Source organism: Carassius carassius, chromosome 17, assembly GCF_963082965.1.
Source record: "Carassius carassius chromosome 17, fCarCar2.1, whole genome shotgun sequence".
Taxonomy (NCBI): Eukaryota; Metazoa; Chordata; class Actinopteri; order Cypriniformes; family Cyprinidae; genus Carassius; species Carassius carassius.
The window spans coordinates 27,804,151-27,824,225 of record NC_081771.1 but is presented as its reverse complement, the minus strand read 5'-3'; the positions used below and the strand labels follow the sequence as shown (position 1 = coordinate 27,824,225).

Here is a 20,075-nt window from a genome sequence, read left to right as displayed (position 1 = left end):
TTTTTATCCATCCGAGAAATGTAGTTTGTGTACATCATGTGTACATCATGCTCATGCAGTGGTTGGGTGTTTTGAGCGGCTGTTCAGTCTGTATTTTACACAGTGTGATGAAAAACTGTTTTGGCTGCTCTAAAAACAGCATATGAGAGAGATCATGCTTTGAAGCCAAATACAGACTGAAATTAATAATGTACTAAAAGCTGGACGTGAGTAACTATTCTCTCCACCATCTCTGATGTAATCAGCTGGGTTTTTCAGCCTTAGGGCTGTTTTTAACTCTTTGAATGCATTTGCTTCCTGGATGCTTGGACTAAAAACTTTCAGTTTGAAATGATCTGACCACAAACAGAGGAGTGGAAATATCCAAAACTCGGTCATTCTGCTCTGTCTGTCTGTAGCTGTGGTCGTGGATGGAGGACTTGCAGAAGACTCTTGCGGAGCCGGTGGTGAACTCGGAGTCTGTGGATGCTGTTCAGGAGCTGATCAGACAGTTTCAGCAGCAGCAGAGCAGCACTCTGGATGCCATACTCAATGTCATCAAAGAAGGGGAGGAGCTTATTCAGCACCTGCGGTGAGGTTTACAGCACACTCCTACTGTACAGTATTTCATCATAACCAGTGGTGAAATATTTGAGTACTTTATACCCTTGCTTGAATTTTTAAAAAAAAATTATATACTTATAATATTAAATAGTATTAAAATAAATGTTTTGTTTAATTTGTAATTAAATTTTAACTTGTATATTTATTTTTTAATAATTTTATAGTGCATATTTAATATAAACCTACTGCTCAAAATACCTGGGTAGGGGGCTTGTTATACACTATCAAAGCATTAAATATATTAAATATCAGTTTAGGTTACTGATAGCCTACTTAATTGAGTGAAAAAAGTGTGTGTTGACTAACAATAAAAGCAGACGCCACATAGGACAAAATGTATAAAATTATACAAAGAATGTGTTATTTTTGCATAAAACCTAACCCACTGAGATGGTGATACACAAACATGGACATGTTTGCATTCAAGTACAGCATGTCATACAGTGGGCTTAGACAGTTCACTTTTTACCGCAGTTTTGACCTAAATACAATATGACTTTCATTTACAATAATAAATCCTTAAATTCAGCATTGCTAACTTATTTGTGCTATTAGTATGCGCACATACTCTGATGGTCTCCCATTCCTGGCTCATTTTAAGTCAGACTTGTGAATTAACTGAATTGTTAACTAGAGACTCACTCTGACTAGATCATTTCAATTTCAGCTGTTGACTCAAGAACAGCTGCAATCCGATCAGTTAAACTGGCGTACAAATCTTTCAGTGCGATTTGCGAAAAGATTTAACAGTTTAATTGAAAAGAATCAGCTTGGTCATAAATTGCACACTACTATTGCGTCTCGGAGCAGGAGACAATTTCCCATGTTTTGACATATTTTTAAGAAATCTAGTGGAGTAAAATGTACAATATTATGCTTTGCAGTGTAGTGAAGTAAAAGTACAGATACTTGAAAAATGTACAGTAACAAAGCAAAAAATACTTGGATTACTGTCCACCGCTGAGCATAAACCAACTATTTTCACATCTTCCATTCCAGAAGTTACCAATTTCTTCCTAACATGATACTTGCAACAGCCTTGAAAATGTAACAAACTAGTGAAGAACTGGATTTAGATCCAAATCTGTTAACCATAAGGCTACAGCAGCTCCAACCAGTTTCAGTTTGCAGATCAATTTTAATAAAATTCTTTTCAGATTAGTTCTGAACAAGGCCTTTCATGTTATGTCATGCTGATATACTGGTTCTGAATTAACGTGGCCTCTGTTGATATTGATTTGCTCTTGGATGTGTTGGTGTGGGTCTGTGTTGGTTCAAACAGGGACTCAGCGCTGGCCTGTAATAAGCTGCCTCATGCCAGCTCCGTGGCTCATATCGAGGGTGTTCTTCAGCAGTTGGATGAGGCTCAGGCTCATATGGAGGAGATTTTCCATGAGCGCCGGATCAAACTGGACATCTTCCTGCAGCTTCGTATCTTTGAGCAGTACGCCTTGGAGGTGTGTGTGTGTGTTTGATGGCCTAAACACAAGTCATTATCATCAAAACTTAATTTGAACAGATGTGCTTCCGTGCCATCTGTGTTTGCATATCTGGATGTTTGTGTATTATGTCAAATGTAATGTTTTGAGTAGCGTTGTTTGTTTTACTGTATACATTTCATCACATGGTTCATCCCTAAGTTCTGTCATCATGTGGTTTGCGTTCTTCTGTGGAACACCAGATTTGAATTTTTAAAAAATATCCTTCCTACTCTTTTCAATATGATGTAAGTAAATTAAGACGAGTGCTGTCTAACTTACAAAAAACAACTAAAAATGCACCTAAAAAGTGGTCCATATGACTCGTTCAGACTTGTATTTCAAGCCATACATAGATTTAGGTTTTTATCCACTGATTATACTTGCCTCCAGTGCAGTCATTTTGCTATTATTTATATACTATTATTTATTAATATTAACATTTAGCATGTGCTTTTATTTTTATACTTTTAGTTTTCATTTTTATTTTAGTTTATTTTTTTATAATTGTATTATGTGCTTTTGTAATTTTTATTATTTTGGGGTGTTTTTATATTTCTATTTAGCTTCAGTATATTTTTATTTCAATTTTAGTTTTAGTAATTTTAGTTCTTTACAGTAACTTATATCGGTTAGATGCTAAGGCAGCATTGCTTCTTTGATTTTTATTTGTTTTATTTTGTTGCATTTATTTTATACCTAAAACTTTATAGAGAAAACTTTTTAATATTTTTTTTTCTTTTACTGATAACAGCACTGCTCCAGTGAGCTGTTAACCACTGAAACCAGATTGTTGAATGAATGAGTTGAACTGGATCGATGTGATTTACGAGCAAATCATTGAAAATACCGACTCACAATAATGATTCGTTCACAGATTGGGCATCATGGATGTCAAGATTTCTGGCAATTAGTGACCTAAATTCTGGTTACTGATCTCACACGCCATGAATCATATTGATTCAAACTACTTGTATGTTACTTTAATAGTGCTTTTCACATCCTTTTTCAATTATATTGCAAAGATTTAGTTTCTTTTATTAATATGTGTGAAAACTGGTAATATATGCATCTGTTTCATAGGTGATGGGTGAGCTGGATGCATGGAAACAGGATCTGATCCGACAGGCAACTGATTTCAACACAGAGGAACTCACGCTGGCTGAACAGAGATTACACAGGCACACTGAGCGCAAACTCGCCATGAACAACATGACCTATGAGGTTATACAGCAGGGACAGGATCTTCACCAGTACATCATGGAGGTCCAGGCTTCAGGTGAGGAGATATAGAGACAGAGTAAAGGACACAGGAAGAGTGCGAGAGAGTGTAATAGTTTCATACTACAGTTGTAGGGTTCTGCTGAATCAGTGTGTTAATGATTTTGCTGTTTGTTGGCAGTTGTTGCTGTGTTGGTGTTTGCTTTCATGCTTGGTTTTTCCGATGTTCATTTTGCATTTGTCGGGTCATGGAATCTTTGAGCAGTGTGGCACAATTTCCTCCACCAAACACTGATATAATCAGGGTGCTTGATCAGAAGCAGGTTCCATGACAACAGTGTTGGGGAGTAACTAGTTACATGTAACGGCGTTACGTAATTTAATTACAAAATTATTGTAACTGTAATTAGTTACAGTTACTACGAAAAAATGAGTAATTAAATTACAGTTACTTATGAAATTTTTAACGATTACAAAGGGGATTACATTTGAATATTTACACACATCCACATACAGATTTAACTGATTTCTTTCCCAAATTGCACTGACTATTCTGACACATACCGCCCTAATAATTTCCGGGATGCGGAAACACAGTCTGGTTCGTAGAATCCAGTCATAAAAACGAAATGCCTAACGCGGACGGAATATGTCACATTTTGGATGACTAAATCAAAAGTAGGTCAGTACACTTGAATCAAAACATGACATGGACTAGTGTCTGTGAATATAAAGCCCCGAAAATGCAATATATGACTTGCTCATTCTGCGTGTCTGTGGAAATCAGGCGCGGACTGGACACCGGGAGAACCGGGACAATTCCCGGTGGCCTGGAGGCCGATTTTGCCTCACTATTTAATATCATTATTGTATAATTGCCTGCCGAATGTACTAAAGCGATCATTTGTGAATCCACCATTTGATAATTAAATCTCTAATAAGTCATGAAGTGTTAGTCATGACTCGCGCGCTCTCCGCGCCTCCGCCAAACGGTTTGGATCAGACTCAGAGTAATCAATGCGAGAGAGAGAGAGAGAGAGAGAGAGAGAGAGAGTATAGAGTGGAGTGTGGAAGCGCACAGCTGGAGCAGAGAAGCAGAACTCCTGTTCAGGGTTTTAGGTCAGTTTCATCTGTAAAGATGCTTTTTTGTCTTTTTTTTTTTTTTTTTTTTTTTTTTTTTTAATCAAGCAGCAGCACGTTGCTCACCAGTCATCACTCAAAATACTATATAAAGGACATCATTATTATCAGTTGTAATGTTACAGTAGGAATTTATCTGAAAAAAAAAATTCCTATTTTTTTATAGGTTTAGGGGGAGCTACGACAGACAACAACACAACCCTTACGAAAATTTACATTTTAATATTTAACTATAAATCCAGAGAAAATGGTTACTATTGTTTAAATGTGATAACCAAAAATGTAAAATTATTTTACAAATGTATTTATTTAAAAATAAATACAAATCCATTTGCAAAAAAACAAAAACAAAACAAGGTTATTTTACTTTTATATAGACTAATAAAAGCAAGGTTAATTTTTGTAAGGGAAAAACATGACTCGTGTACAGTATTAGGATTTTTCTATAAAGATATTGTAGTATTGTAGAGTATTGTATTGTAAAGTATAGTTTTGTTCAATCTTGAGTATTAAAGTCATGAGAGAGATGGATAACAGGGCAAAATAAAGAGACTGAAGAGAAAAATGGAAGTGAAGGTGCAGTTCAGGAGAGAACTTTTAATTATTTTGCATGTCCCCAAATTAAAGATTTAAACTTGTTTTTGTCAGGTCCATACAAAAAAATAGTTTTGTCCATGAATTTGTTTGTATGAGTTTGAATTTTCCAGTCTGAATTTTTTTCCCAGTCCACCCCTCCTGTAAATTAATGGCAAAGACATGGTTTCATTTACTACACATAGGCCTACTGAAGCTCGCAGTGTTTTCAACCTCTGCCGCCTCAATATAGGAGTACACAAGCACATAAACATAATTTCTAGAACTGCTCTGTGTCACTTAATGTGCATTTTACTTATTTTGAGAAAACTATCATCATGTACAAAGAGACAGCAGTTTAAAAAAAACACCAATGTTTCAGGAGTTTATTACACAGAATACGTCACATGCTTATTAGATAACTGTATTTAAGTTGATGTATATGCCTTTATTTATTATTCTTTAATTTTCACACATTTAGAAAAGTAATCAAAAAGTACTCAAAAGTAATTAGTTACATTACTTTAATAAAGTAATTGAAAAAGTTACACTACTATTACATTTTAAACAGGGTAACTTGTAATCTGTAACCTATTACATTTCCAAAGTAACCTTCCCAACACTGCATGACAATGAGATACATTTTTATGAAGTGAATTAAATGATTAATGACTCGAATGATTAGGAATTAATCACTTATATCAATATTTATGGATAATGTAAAGACATTGCTGTGGCAGATTGTGGAAACCCATTGAATAGGCATCACATGAAATAATAATAGACATTATTTCTGTGTAATTAAACATAAGCCTATCACAAACGTACAGTCCACAGCAATCCATATTTGTCTGCCGTAGACAAAAGGCCCTTCACACAGAAGATGTTCTTTTGTGCCTTTCACAACGTCCATGTTTTCTGTTCTGTCTGTTCTATATAAGTGTGGCTTACTGAGCCGCATTTCCTGTGGATTTCCACAAACATGAATTTGGTGAAGCACGTTGATAGTGAAATCCCTCATACTGGGGTCTGTGTATGAGTAATGGCAAAATATATTTTAGTACCGTTTATAGGCTGTGTAGTAATTTTTTACTACCATAGTATTTGTAATTATATAAAATATGTTATTCATCTTTTCATTAATAAAATAATTTTTATTATCTATTTTATCATTCAACTTTATTTTAAATTTAGTAATTTCGTTTTGTTTTGTCATTTTTCATAGTTTTTTTATATATTTCTATTTAGCTTATAGTTTTAGTAAAAAGAAATTTAATCTAATGAATTTAGATGTATTGACAAACTGTTTATTGCAACTGGTGGCATGAATGCAATTTCAATTGCATAATTAATGGCATGAGATTAATGGGTTTAAAAAAGTTTTTTTTTTTTTAAGTTAACCCAAAAATAAAAATTATTTCTTCATCTAATCATCTTCATGTCATTTCAACAGTGTTGGGGAGTAATTAGTTACCTGTAGTGCAATTATGTAATTTATTTACAAAATAAATGTAACTGTAATCTGTTATGGTAACTGGGAAAGAAATGTGTGATTAAAGAGTTAGTTCACCCACAAAATTAAAATTAGCCCATGAATTACTCCCCCTCAAGACATCCTAAGTGTACAGTATAGGAATTTCTTGTTTCAGACGAAAAATTGTCTTTGATCTTTCAAGCTGCTTAATGGCAGTCAGCGGGTGTCGCAGTGTATCAGTCCAAAAGAAGTGAAATAAAGCGCATCCATCCATAATAAAGAAGTGCCTCACACGGTTACAGGGGGTGAACAAAGGCCTCCTTTAGTGAATCGATGAGTTTTTGTTAGAAAAATATCTTAAATTTCTTACAAAACACATCGATTTGCTACAGAAGGCCTCTGTTCGCCCCTAGGAGCTGTGCGAGGCACTTTCTATTATGGATGGATGCGCTTTATTTCACTTCTTTTGGACTGATGCACTGCAACACCCGCTGACTGCCATTAAACAGCTTGGAAGATCAAAGACAATTTTAATATAACTCTGACTGGATTCATCTGAAAGAAGAAAGTAATATACACACTGGATGCCTTGAGGGTAAGTAATGTATACACTAATTTTTTATTTTTGGGTGAACTAACCCTTTAAATTACAGGTACTTATGAAAATGTTAACAATTACAATGGGAGTTATATCTGAATATTTCCACTCACACAAATTAGATTATTTCCCAAGTAGCATTGACAATGGCTTGTGTTTTCCAAGCCATTGTTAGATGCCAGTGTCATAGCTATGCTAATATTTGATCTCAAAAACAATATTATAGCTATTAAACTATATCTTGTTATGATGATTAATTAATATTAATATTTTGAATATATACTGTATTTAAGATGTATATTTAATTTTATTTCTTAGCATTTTTTTTCTCTGTCCATTTTTATTTGTGCAAATGCCAGTGTGCCTCTCTTTTAAAATAAGTGCCATGTCTCTCACATCATGTGATGAAAACATTATTTATTTTTTACTAACTAACCCTTTAAATTTCATCTTGTTAGGGTTAATGGTTACATTCAACTTCAATCATCTGACTTAATTAGTTTCTAATGTCTGCTGTAGTGTCCAGCAAGAGATGAAAAGAACGCAGGAGTGATGATGAGTTAGTGTTCAGTGGAGAGATAAAAGAGTGTGAATCAGTCATCGCTTCACTCCTCCGTGCTCTGTTGCATTTTATTGACAGTTACCATGGACACAACAGCAAAAACCTGCTACCCACATTATGGGCTGTATTAGATACAGTACGTGTGATGAAAGACGAAGAGTGAGAAGCGGAGGATTGGGTGGGAAAGATAAGAATGGAAAATGTGTGCATGACAGCCAGTGAAGGTGAAATGGATTGGAAGGAGCAGAGGGAGAAGACAGAGCTCCATACTATTAACTCTGCATGCAGGGGTGAGGTTGCTATGGAAACCCACCCCTTTACATCCCATATACTGAGGTTTCCATGGTGACGGGGCCTTCGCTCGTCACTTTGGGGTTGCCTTGGAGGCTTGGGATACTGCAGAGGCCCTCCTGTCACTCATGCATCACGTTCCCATTGGAACCGACTCCTGCGGCCCGCTGTGAGGCTGTACTGGAGACAGGTAGCTGAGGAAGTGGGGTGATATAAAGGATAGTAGAACAAAATGGCCTGTGTTGTACCTGGAGAGAGTCTCTGTCTCTGGCCCGCTGGTTGTCTGTCCGGCGCTAATGCAGTTATAGACCTGTGAAGGCACATGGATGGATCTGGCTCACCTGTCTGACATGTTCGCCGCTTACATGCCATCATAATTGCTCACTGAGATTACAGCAGAGAGGAGACCTTCAGAGGAGGTTCACAGCACAGCAACCCCTGCTGGACAGAGGAGAGAAAACTCACTGCAATAATCTAGTCATCTGAAACTGTTTTAGTTTATCTGATCAAAACCTTTAAAATAACACTTTGAACTTTTACATTCATCAAAGATTCCTGAAAAAACGTATAATGGTTTAAAAAATATATATTAATCAGCAAAAACTGTTATTATTTTTAACATTGATAATAATAAGAACCATTACTAATTGAGCACTAACCATAAATGATAGTACTTGAGCAGTAAATCAGTATTTCAGAATGATTTCTGAAGGATCATGTGACACTGAAGACTGGAGTAATGATGCTGAAAATTCAGCTGTGCATAAATTAAATTTTTAAATATATTAAAATAGAGAATAGTTTGTTTAAAATTGTAATAATATTTCTCAATATTAATGCATTTGTGATCAAATATAGGTGTTTCATCTCATTTCTTTCAAAAACATGAAACGTGAATCTTAACTGTAAATGTATACTGAGTTCAACTATATTTATTTGTTGGTTTATTCTGCCAAAACAGTTTAAACACTGCATCTCTTTGGCAGAAAACACTGATTGGTTGAGCATCCCGACAGCTCAACCAATGGCCTGCCATGACTTGTTTGGGAAGAGACTGTTTGACTAACACATGACCAACAGAGGAATCCTGTTTTAAAACTATCATTTTTTTGTCATTTTATTTTCTCATACTAGTGGCACAGAAATGACAACACGTTTAAATTGCATGCCTAATTTTATGTGTTTGTTCATTCAGTCTGTAAAATAAATATTGGAAAACTATAGCACTTTTGCAAGTAAAACATTTCATGAAAAGAAGTTGATTGAAGTAGGTTATGATAAAATTAAATGATTATATACTGTTCATGCAGAAGACAAACAGCATTTGGACACCTTCGGGTTGTCAAACATTTGTATAGCCTGATATTTCATAAAAACAGCATAATTTGTTTGTATATGGTTCTTAGATTGCTATATGTAATCTACCGTAGGCGTATATGTGTCTCTGTGTATATGCTGCTGATATTTATTATTTAAATCTGCGTATGTTTTTCAGGTATGGAAATCACTGGAGAAAAAGATGTTGACTTGGCGGCAAAAGTTCAAGAGCTACTGGAGTTCTTGAATGAAAAACAGCATGAGCTGGAAGTGAGCGCAGAACACACACACAAACGTCTGGAGCAGTGCCTTCAGCTACGACACCTGCAGGCCGAGGTCAAACAGGTGTGTGTGTAAAATCAATTGCTACATCTCAGCTCATGGTCAGATTTAAGGACCCCTAAGTTACACTCATCAACATGTTGTGAGGAACGCCTGACTTGTGGATTCAGGAAAAAAGCTTGTGCTCTGCTTCCATCCAAGATTCTGACTGATCCCATTAGCCTTGAGTACAAGTGCCCAGCTAATTGCTTTTATCTTTGACACTTTGAACACACACACACACACACACACACACACACACTGTCGCTCATATCCAGAGCTGTGCGGGGGTGCAGACTGCATCCCTGCATTTCAGAAAAATGAATCACTCAATTCACTTGGATTATTTCATAGACACCACTGCTTTCTTATCGGCAGTGCTGTCACCTCGGGACTTCACAGCTTCTCAGCTTCATCTTGGTTAGAAAATGACTGTAAATGTAGGCAGGGTTAAATGACGTGAGAGACGGAATCCCTTCAGCTCATCTTTAATGTTTCTGCATCCTTAATGCCCATTTCACAGATTTTTTAGTTAAGGAACAAAAAATTGGAACAGTTTTACATGCCATTAGTTTTGAAAATGCAAACATTTTCACTTTAATATGAAGCAGAGATGATTTCTAGAATGTTTATTATACAACTGCATTTTTTCGTCTTATTTAATGACCACAGAACATGAATACATATTTAATATAAATTAGGGAAAACTGGCAGTAGTTCATATGCTTATACTGGACAAACTACTGTTCAAAATTTTGCGGTCGGAAATCATTTTTTATAGTTTTGAGACAAGTCTCTTTTGCTCACCAAGGCTTGAAAAATAATAAAATAATAAAAACATTAATACTGTGAACTATTATGCAAGCTGTTTTTATATATTTTAAAATGTAATTTATTTCTGTGATGCAAAGCTGAATTCTTGGAAGCTTTAAACATTGATTATAATATGCTGATGTACATAATATTTTTTATAATAACACCATTGCAATTTTTGTCAATAGTGACAGTGATGAGAATTCAGTAGATGGAACTGAAAATGAGTTTGGAACCATCATACAGTCTAGATTTATGGTTGAATGCTAGATTTGGAATTATTAATTATTTGACATGGCACATTATTTCTGTAACTGACAGTGTTGAGACATTGAGTTACAGCAAGGAAAAGCACATTTCTCAAATTTTGTCCGAAAATGGAAAAAGTAGAAGGGCTGCACCAAAATGTAAATTAATACATTTGAATGTTAACAGATTACTCAAAAATAATTCATTGACTTTCATTTTTCACCTCTGTAGCCTGTTTTGTCACATGCCGCTGTGTGTGTGTGTGTGATGAACTGTGCAGGTGCTGGGTTGGATCCGTAAGGGTGAATCCATGCTCACGGCAAGCACAACGAATGCAGGATCCCTATCTGAGGCGGAACAACTTCAGAGAGAGCATGAACAATTTCAGCTTGCCATGGAGGTACACACATACACACATTTTCCTTAATCGGTTCTGCAGGGGGCAGCTTCGCAAGGCTGCATTATGCTCTAATATGAAGATTAATATTAAATATTAAACCTTGTTTACACCATTATCTGCAATTAGGAAATAATTTTTGGCTTCTATCAAACTGTTTATTTATTTAACCCTGTGGGGGGTTATAAAAACATTTTGTGAAATGTTAGAGAAACATCATCCCTTTTGTTGTTATCTGTTATCATAAACAGAAGGTAAATTGGTCTGTAGGTTATAAAGCCCCTCTTTATTATATTCATCAAAGGGATGGAATACAAAACAGCTGAGAGTTGATTTAAAAAAACAAAACAATTACTCAACAAATTTATGAGCAGTAAGAAGCACATTAGCCTGAAATGAGGACTGAGTTTTAATTCAGCAAATTGCTGCCTATAATTCTCGACTAACGACAGCTTCTCTAAATCAAAGGAAGTCAGCACTGAGTATCTGCCAAAATCTGTCTTCCGCCAAATATATGTTTTAATCATCTACAGCAGCAGTTCTCTAACTTTTCAGGCCAAGTACAACTTTTCATCAAATAAGACCATCCAAGTACGCCAAAACAAATGTGTGAATCAGACTGCTAGTTTTATTCATCTAGCATGTGCTCTTGTGAAAGCATCAGGCTGTGCTTCACCACTGATTGTTTTGGCCTTGAACAGCAGGACGTCTAACTGATCGTGTCTTAATTGCTCCTTCAAGGAACCCCCTGTGACCTTACCCACCTCTCATGTGGTCCTTGTGTACTGGCAGTTAACAAATTTAATTTAAGCACATCTCAAGACTTAAAAAAGCCACTTTTCTCTGCTGTCCACAGTCTCTTCTCCATGCCGACTCCCTGCAGCGCACCCATCAGAGCGCCCTGCAGCTCCAGCAGAGGGCGGAGCTGATGTTGCAGGCGGGTCACTATGACCCAGACGCTGTCCGGGCCTGCGCTGAGACCGTGGCCCTGCACTGGCAAACTCTCATGCTGAAGATGGAGGACAGATTAAAGCTGGTTAATGCCTCTGTGGCCTTCTACAAAACATCTGAACAGGTGAGTTGTAATCGATGGTTACTGTCACTGCCCACAAATACTAGTGGCTATGATGGTTGAGAATGTGAACTGATGACAAAGTTGCAAAATTGATTCATAGCAGTAGTTCTAAACCACTAGGACATATGCATTTGCAGTAAAAATTTTTAAGATGCCTTATTTTTGAGTAGTTCATTTTTAAAAAAGGGGGGTTTCAAGACCCTTTCGCAGTGTACATAAAGTTCTGTCATGACAACTCTTGGAGGGACAATGTATTTGGTCTTAGCGGAATAGATCTGCTGCATTGCTGCTGCTGCTGTGGCAGAGCAAGTACCAAGACTGGCAACTTACAAAACATCCACAACATGCTGCTGTGAGCATGTAAGAAATACTGCTGCTGCACATATAACATGAATAACCCTTATAGCATACATGATCACCCCGTAGCAGATCTATACCGGTGGAGCTGGGGAAGATGGAGGGTGTCTGCAGTTCGCTGCAATGAAAGTAATCTTAAAAAAAAAAAAAATCTAAGTATGGGACAGTAACCATGCCCTCTTGTCCCTTTACAGAAATGTTAGCTCCCCCTAGTGTCGGTTCCAGAATCTGCTGAAAATGCACTCTGTTATCAGATATTTTTGTAATGAATATTTATCTTTTTTCATGGCAGAAATTTAATAAATGTAAAAAAAAATTAAAAAAATATTTTTTTATACATTATATACACTCTTTACTGTCATTACATTGTATTCTATTATTTATGTTGCCAGTATATCTGTGACCATTGTGAACAGTAAATAGGCTTAAGCTTTATGAAGCTGCTGTTTGGGTAACGTACTGTATGTCTGTCGCAGGTATGTAATGTATTGGAGAGTCTGGAACTGGAGTACAGGAGAGAGGAGGATTGGTGTGGGGGTCATGATAAATTGGGCTCAACGGCAGAGACTGAGCATGTCAGCCCTCTCATCAACAAACACCTGGAGCAGAAAGAAGCCTTTCTCAAGGTACACCTTGCTCTCACACACACAGACTCAAATACCTGCAACAGAAGCTCATCAACTCTCTCACCAATTTGTCCTATATATATATATATATATACAGTACAGACCAAAAGTTTGGACACACCTTCTCATTTAAAGAGTTTTCTTTATTTTCATGACTATGAAAATTGTAGATTCACACTGAAGGCATCAAAACTATGAATTAACACATGTGGAATTATATATGGAATTATATACATAACAAAAAAGTGTGAAACAATTGAAAATATGTCATATTCTAGGTTCTTCAAAGTAGCCACCTTTTGCTTTGATTACTGCTTTGCACACTCTTGGCATTCTCTTGATGAGCTTCAAGAGGTAGTCACCTGAAATGGTCTTCCAACAGTCTTGAAGGAGTTCCCGAGAGATGCTTAGCACTTGTTGGCCCTTTTGCCTTCAGTCTGTGGTCCAGCTCACCCCTAAACCATCTCGATTGGGTTCAGGTCCGGTGACTGTGGAGGCCAGGTCATCTGGCGCAGCACCCCATCACTCTCCTTCTTGGTCAAATAGCCCTTGATGCCTTCAGTGTGACTCTACAATTTTCATAGTCATGAAAATAAAGAAAACTCTTTGAATGAGAAGGTGTGTCCAAACCTTTGGTCTGTACTGTGTATATATATATATATATATATATATATATATATAACTGCATCTACAGAAAAAAAAATATGTGAGCACACATGTGTCAGTTTAAATGGGTCATCGTATGGAAAAAAATCCTTTTGAAATAAAGAGACCTTGAACAAAATTATTAGTGTGTCTAACAATGTCACTGACCATCTTACATCAACACTCCTAAAACTCCAGCTGCTATCAATATGGTCAATGATGATTTCACTGTACAGTTGTTTAGATGCACTGATTTTACAACATGTTTCATTTCTCGGATTCCAGGCGTGTACTTTAGCACGTCGTAATGCGGAGGTCTTTCTTAAATACATCCATCGAAACAATGTGAGCATGCCTGGGGTCGCTCCCCACAATCGAGCCACTGAGTCCCAAGTCAAAGGTCAGTTCAGGACTACTTAAAGTCATTTTACCTTCAGAATCTATATCTGTAATGTCTAAAAATCTAAAATTGTGCCTGAATGTTTTGTAATTGTTTATTGATCTTATCTTGTTTTCTTCTCATGTATAGCCATTCTGAGTGAACTGCTACAGAGGGAAAATCGTGTCCTTCATTTCTGGACTATGAAAAAAAGACGTTTAGATCAATGCCAACAATACATTCTGTTTGAACGACATGCCAAACAGGTGAGTGAGAGAGCGTTGTGCAAGCACAGTATTTGAAGGATTCGATAATGATGGTGGTTTGGTTTGTTTTTGCCTTCCCTTGTGAAAACGAGCTACACATTAGAATATATTTACTTTAGAATTATATACTTTAAAAGAACATACTTAAGTGTGAACTGAATGTTATGTTTTCTGGCACGTGACTGCATATTTAAAATAAATGCACTTCTTTAAAGTACTTCATCATGATTTAAAAAGTGCTTTAATACAAAACTTTTAATTTGACACAAATTGCACTTTCTAAGTTATATGTAGAAACATTGTCAGGAAAGTGTACTCTTTAAGATTTGAAAACATTCAGTACAATTAAGTGCACTTCTTTTTTTCAACCCAGCAATCGAGCAACCTTTTATAATTAACCAGTTAGTCAGTTATTTGTGCAGTAAAAAATACGCTAAAAATATAAAATAATGAGATTGTAGATAAACACAAGAAAATGTTTTACATTTTTAAAACTGTTTTCTCTACACAGGCCATAGACTGGTTACAGGAGACAGGAGAATATTTTCTGTCCACACACACAACGCCTGGTGATACCAGCGAAAAAACTCAGGAACTACTAAAAGAGTACGAAGATTTCCGTGTATCCGTAAAGGTAACAACCTCAGTCATTGAGGGCAGTTATTTAACATTTTGTCATCATATATTCACTGTCAGGTTGTCTTAAACCTTAAACCTGGCCATTCTTCCATAATAAACTTCAGAAATTACCGTAAATACCATAAACAAATCTAAACATATTTAGCCTTCACCTAGAGTGAAAAAGTATAGGTCTCAAAAGTGACCTGTCTATCACTAAGCTTTGTACAATTCTATTCACTTACATATATTATGTATAAAAAGTGAACATGCATTTGTCTTAACCCGTGTTATATGACCTGATGTTGTTTCTTTTCTTCTAGCAAACACAGGAGAAGGTGAAGCTGTTGATCCAGCTGGCTGGTAGTCTGGTTGAGAAAGGGCATGTCCATGTGACCGAGCTGAAGAGGTGGGTTTCTACGGTGGACAGAAGGTACAGAGACTTCTCTATGAGGATGGGTCAGTACCGCTGCAGCCTGGACCGAGCGGTAGGAGTGTGTTCTGAGGTGAGCCATCCCTTTTTAGGAAATATATCCTGCATTTATTCTTCATTTCATGCATTATTTAATATATTTCTAAATCTTGTATATTTATAATCACTGTATATAAAGGTTTATATCCTGAGGAATTGACCCCTTTGCTTACACACTGCAATTTTTAGTATTTCTTCTGACTTCTCCAAAAGGGCAATAAAGATTTAGAGCTGGATATTATCCCTGCCAGCTTGACCCACTCTGACCCAGAGGTCAACCTCAACGATCCCGACCATGAGGTTAATGAGGAAAAGAAGAAATCGTCCAGAAAGAAAGAGTGAGTGATGAAATTAACTCCATGACTAAGAGAGATTTTAAATATGACTCAGAATCCTCATAATGTGCGGCTGCTTCCTGTGCGCAGGTTAAGCCGATAGTCCCAAACTAAATCACAGCATCAATAGCTCCGTCTTCACATGAAATCCTTTTTAATCTTAATCATTTCCTGAGGAATTAGCTTTGTGTTATGAAGTGCTGTCTCAGGCGTTCTTTGCATTTCAATGTCTGTAATATGCTGGGCTTTCAGTGGGGCGTTTTGGTCTCTGTAGGTATATTATGGCTGAGCTGCTCCAGACAGAAAGAGCCTATGTACGAGACCTACAGGAGTGTTTGGAGGTGAGAGTGTTTCTTTTGTCAAAGGGAAGCTTTAGAGGTTTTCTTACTGATCTCAGACAGTCATGGCTTTTGATCGCAAGATTCATCCAAGGTTGCATAGTTACATACTGTACTCTTCCTGAAATGCTGTTTGATTTAAAAGAATTGTGAACTTAGGATGAACCAACCTCCTTTGTGCGTTTATTTGTGCAGACTTTTCTCTGGGAAATGACAAGCGGTGCTGAGATCCCATCTGGAATCGCGAACAAAGAACATGTGATCTTTGGGAATATTCAGGAGATTTATGAATTCCACAACAAGTATGTTTTCAAACAAGCTTTATTCTTTCCAGGTTTATGTAGTCACTTTGTCACTTTAAGGGCTCATAAAGCTGTAATTGTGATGGCCTGTGTAAGTATGTGAGTAACCAGTGATGTTTGCCAAGGAGATCTATAATACCTGGAGAAACCTATACGTTAGCATTGCCATTCATCTCAATGGCAGCTGCTTAGCTGAAGCATATCTGCCATATTTAACTCCGTTTTCATCCCCAGTAGTGTTATTATAAACTTAAAACCATTTTTTAAATTTGTTTATTAGAATAAAGCAAGCTATGAAATAAAACAAAAATGAAATAGAAATATTGTAGATGAAAAGATGAAATACTTCCAACTTAAAAAATGAAAATTAGAAATGTTTCCTTGGCAACTATAATAAAAACTTAAAGATCTAATATTTCTAAAATTGTACCCAAAACTAATGCTATATATAAATATTGACTAATAAAATTAATAAATAAAATAAAAATTCTAAAACACATAATAATTTACTAAAACGTAAAATTAAAATAAAAGGCCCGTTCACACCAAGGACGATAACAATAAAGATAACAATAAAGATAAAGTTCTAACAATTGTTCTCAATATTAAGAATAGCAGAGTCCAAACTGCAACTATAACGATAAAGGCACAGAGAAACAATATTGTTGGGATCGCTTTCAAAATGATTTTTCTCAAGCTGATGAACGATAAAAAATTGACAGCCAATCAGAATCCATCCTGCTGTAATGAGCTTGAGAATTTAAAGCCGTAGACAAGCATGCAAACAAGTGTTCAAATCTAGTTATGTTTGGCATTGTTTGTTTTTGCAGCATTTTTCTGAAAGAGCTGGAAAACTATGAGCAGCTTCCAGAAGATGTGGGCCATTGTTTTGTCACATGGGTGAGATACAGATGAATCATCGTCTTTTTCCTCTAATTTTTCTTTGTTTGGAGAACATTGTGATTTCAGTACGGACTAGTCATCGTCATTGTACTCTGTATGAATATTTAAACACCAGTGTGTGCTGAGAGGCGGTAAAATAGGAAGTTTGCCCACACTGTATTTTGTTAATAATAATTTAAAACTTGAAAGGTCCAAAATATAAATTCAGCTGTGAAGTATTAATGTTTTAGCAGTGGCTTCTGGTTCTCTGGTGAGATTGCCTACATCATAAATAGTGAATGTGTTTATTTTTTTCATGTACTGAAGGCCGATAAATTCCATATGTACGTCACCTACTGCAAAAACAAACCTGACTCCAGTCAGCTCATCCAGGGCCAGGCTGGAAGATTCTTTGATGTGAGTTGGCTCTCTTATCCTCTTGGTTTGTTTTGGAAGTTTGTGTGGCATGGGGTTGAGATAGGGATGACTCAACAGGCAGACAGGGGGCGCCAGAAAGATGCTGTCGTCCACCCTTACTACTCTGTTTACAATGTGAATGCACTGATGTAAAAAACTGATAACCCAGGGTGGTAAATTGGTCTTTTGTGCACTTGTTTTGGAGATAGACTAGCTGGCCAACCAACTAAAAACAAGATTGATGGTAAGGGAGACCAGCTAGATCAGCTGAACACCATTCTATGCCAGAAAAGGCTGGGTTAACCTGTTTTTTTTTTTATATATAATTTATGCAATAAAATGTTACTTCATGTTGTTTCTCACAGGAGATTCAGCGGAGACATGGACTGGCCAATTCAATCTCTTCGTACCTGATCAAACCCGTTCAGAGAATCACCAAATACCAGCTTTTACTGAAGGTGGAGATGAAGTGTGTTTGTTCAGACTTGACCTGATGTGAATCAGTTTGCAGCACTAAATGGTTGTGTTTGTGTCTCTGCGTGTGTTGGCTCAAATTTGTTCGTGAACAGGAGTTGCTGACATGCTGTGAGGAAGGGAAAGGAGAGATAAAGGAGGGTTTGGAGGTGATGCTCAGTGTGCCTAAACGTGCTAATGACGCTATGCACGTCAGCATGCTGGAGGGTGAGCGATAATCACGCCAGCTGTACTGAAAACGGAACTGTGTGCAGAAGTGCCAAATAGCTTTTTTTTAAGCATTTTCTTATGTACGATGACTGTCTTGAAAACAGATGATATTTATTTGTTCACAAATGGTTTGTTTTTTAACATCATTCATATAATCCGCAAATAATTGACACAAAATAACAGATTTTTAAAAACTATTTTGACGAATGCATTTTGCCAGATTTTAAAATAGAATTTAAAAAAGTAATACAATTTCGTTAGTTTTTTATTTTGTTTCACTTCAATTATGCTAACAAATATTCTTGCAATTTATTTATCATTAAATATTTATATTTATTTAGCTTGATGAAGCCAGAATCGGAATTTCAAATCGATGATGAGTTTTTGATATTTTTGCGTTTGGTTATCTGTGTAATTGTCGTTCTGGTTTCAGGTTTTGATGAGAACCTGGCTGTACAGGGGGAGCTGATCCTGCAGGACACCTTCCAGGTGTGGGACCCCAAATCTCTGATCCGCAAGGGCCGGGACCGGCATCTTTTCCTCTTTGAGATCTCTCTCGTTTTCAGTAAAGAGATGAAAGACTCGTCAGGACGCACCAAATATGTTTACAAGAACAAGCTGCTGGTAAGGAGCTCCAGGATGACACGTTGTCAAGAAGTGTAAACATCATCGCCAAAATGAGGTGCCTTTTTCCCACTTTATCAGTAAGTCGTTAGTGGTAGTGTGAATTCAAATGTGTTTTGACAGACATCAGAGTTAGGAGTCACCGAACACATTGAAGGTGATCCGTGTAAGTTTGCTCTGTGGGGCGGCCGGACGCCTACATCTGACAACAAAACGGTTCTCAAGGTAAGATGTGCTTTTTTGTACGTCTGTGTGTATCATTGTCAGATAAACCCAAGAGCAGAATCATAGTGGCCAATGTTAGTAAGAGATGAATATTTTTACCTTTATGAGGGTACTATTTAAATTGCATTCTTGATATTATGACTATTATACATTTAAATTATTATATAATTGCTACATTTACTATTATTTCTTATGTCAGGCTTTACAGGTTTTTTTTAATGCTGCTACCACCTTTAATGAAACAATTATCATGAATAAATGAGCCAAATATTTGACAATTTGCACAAAGGCCTATTATTTAGTTATCAGTCCTTAAAGAAAATCCCAGCAAATTACATATTAAATCCTAAATATCTGGGGCATGTTTCTCATATGTATTTCTCATATTTAGGGGTAATGCTGCTCTAAGTTTTGGTTAATTTCTGACTTGGGTGAACATGCTTTGAGCCATTTTACTCACTTGAGTGATTGTGGATTTTGTGCATTCGTACATTTTCATCTTCTCTCTCTTTTACCCATCTTCTCATCCACCCAAAGGCCTCCAGTATAGAAGTGAAACAGGAGTGGATCCGAAACATCAGGGAAGTGATTCAGGAGAGAACCGTCCACCTGAAGGGGGCGCTAAAGGAGCCCATACACCCTCCCAAAACCCCAGCCAGACAGCGCAGCATCAGCAAGAGGTATTTGACCTCATCCACCTGCTGTCTTCATTCCCTTAAAACAGATTTGTCTTTTTTTATCTGCCCTGGTTTTTCTTTAAACTGCATTGAGAGAATCATTATATATGTACTCC

At 36.6% G+C, this 20,075-nt stretch overlaps 1 protein-coding gene across 2 annotated transcripts in view; it reads left to right on the top strand.

Moving 5' to 3' along the window:
- kalrnb (kalirin RhoGEF kinase b) overlaps positions 1 to 20,075 on the top strand; it is a 112,948-nt gene that overhangs the window by 38,243 nt on the left and 54,630 nt on the right. For both annotated transcript variants that reach the window (XR_009438153.1, XM_059571581.1), the window contains exons 12-32: positions 399 to 571; positions 1,886 to 2,060; positions 3,165 to 3,360; positions 9,436 to 9,602; positions 10,921 to 11,040; positions 11,894 to 12,112; positions 12,946 to 13,095; positions 14,026 to 14,140; positions 14,270 to 14,385; positions 14,897 to 15,019; positions 15,327 to 15,509; positions 15,689 to 15,813; positions 16,085 to 16,151; positions 16,344 to 16,450; positions 17,281 to 17,350; positions 17,660 to 17,749; positions 18,115 to 18,207; positions 18,319 to 18,430; positions 18,867 to 19,057; positions 19,181 to 19,282; positions 19,820 to 19,962. Coding sequence is in view for 1 of the 2 variants with exons in the window: in XM_059571581.1 (XP_059427564.1) it covers positions 399 to 571; positions 1,886 to 2,060; positions 3,165 to 3,360; positions 9,436 to 9,602; positions 10,921 to 11,040; positions 11,894 to 12,112; positions 12,946 to 13,095; positions 14,026 to 14,140; positions 14,270 to 14,385; positions 14,897 to 15,019; positions 15,327 to 15,509; positions 15,689 to 15,813; positions 16,085 to 16,151; positions 16,344 to 16,450; positions 17,281 to 17,350; positions 17,660 to 17,749; positions 18,115 to 18,207; positions 18,319 to 18,430; positions 18,867 to 19,057; positions 19,181 to 19,282; positions 19,820 to 19,962 (2,837 nt within the window). In the remaining variant the exon portion in view is untranslated. The remainder of the gene's footprint in view (positions 1 to 398; positions 572 to 1,885; positions 2,061 to 3,164; positions 3,361 to 9,435; positions 9,603 to 10,920; positions 11,041 to 11,893; positions 12,113 to 12,945; positions 13,096 to 14,025; positions 14,141 to 14,269; positions 14,386 to 14,896; positions 15,020 to 15,326; positions 15,510 to 15,688; positions 15,814 to 16,084; positions 16,152 to 16,343; positions 16,451 to 17,280; positions 17,351 to 17,659; positions 17,750 to 18,114; positions 18,208 to 18,318; positions 18,431 to 18,866; positions 19,058 to 19,180; positions 19,283 to 19,819; positions 19,963 to 20,075) is intronic.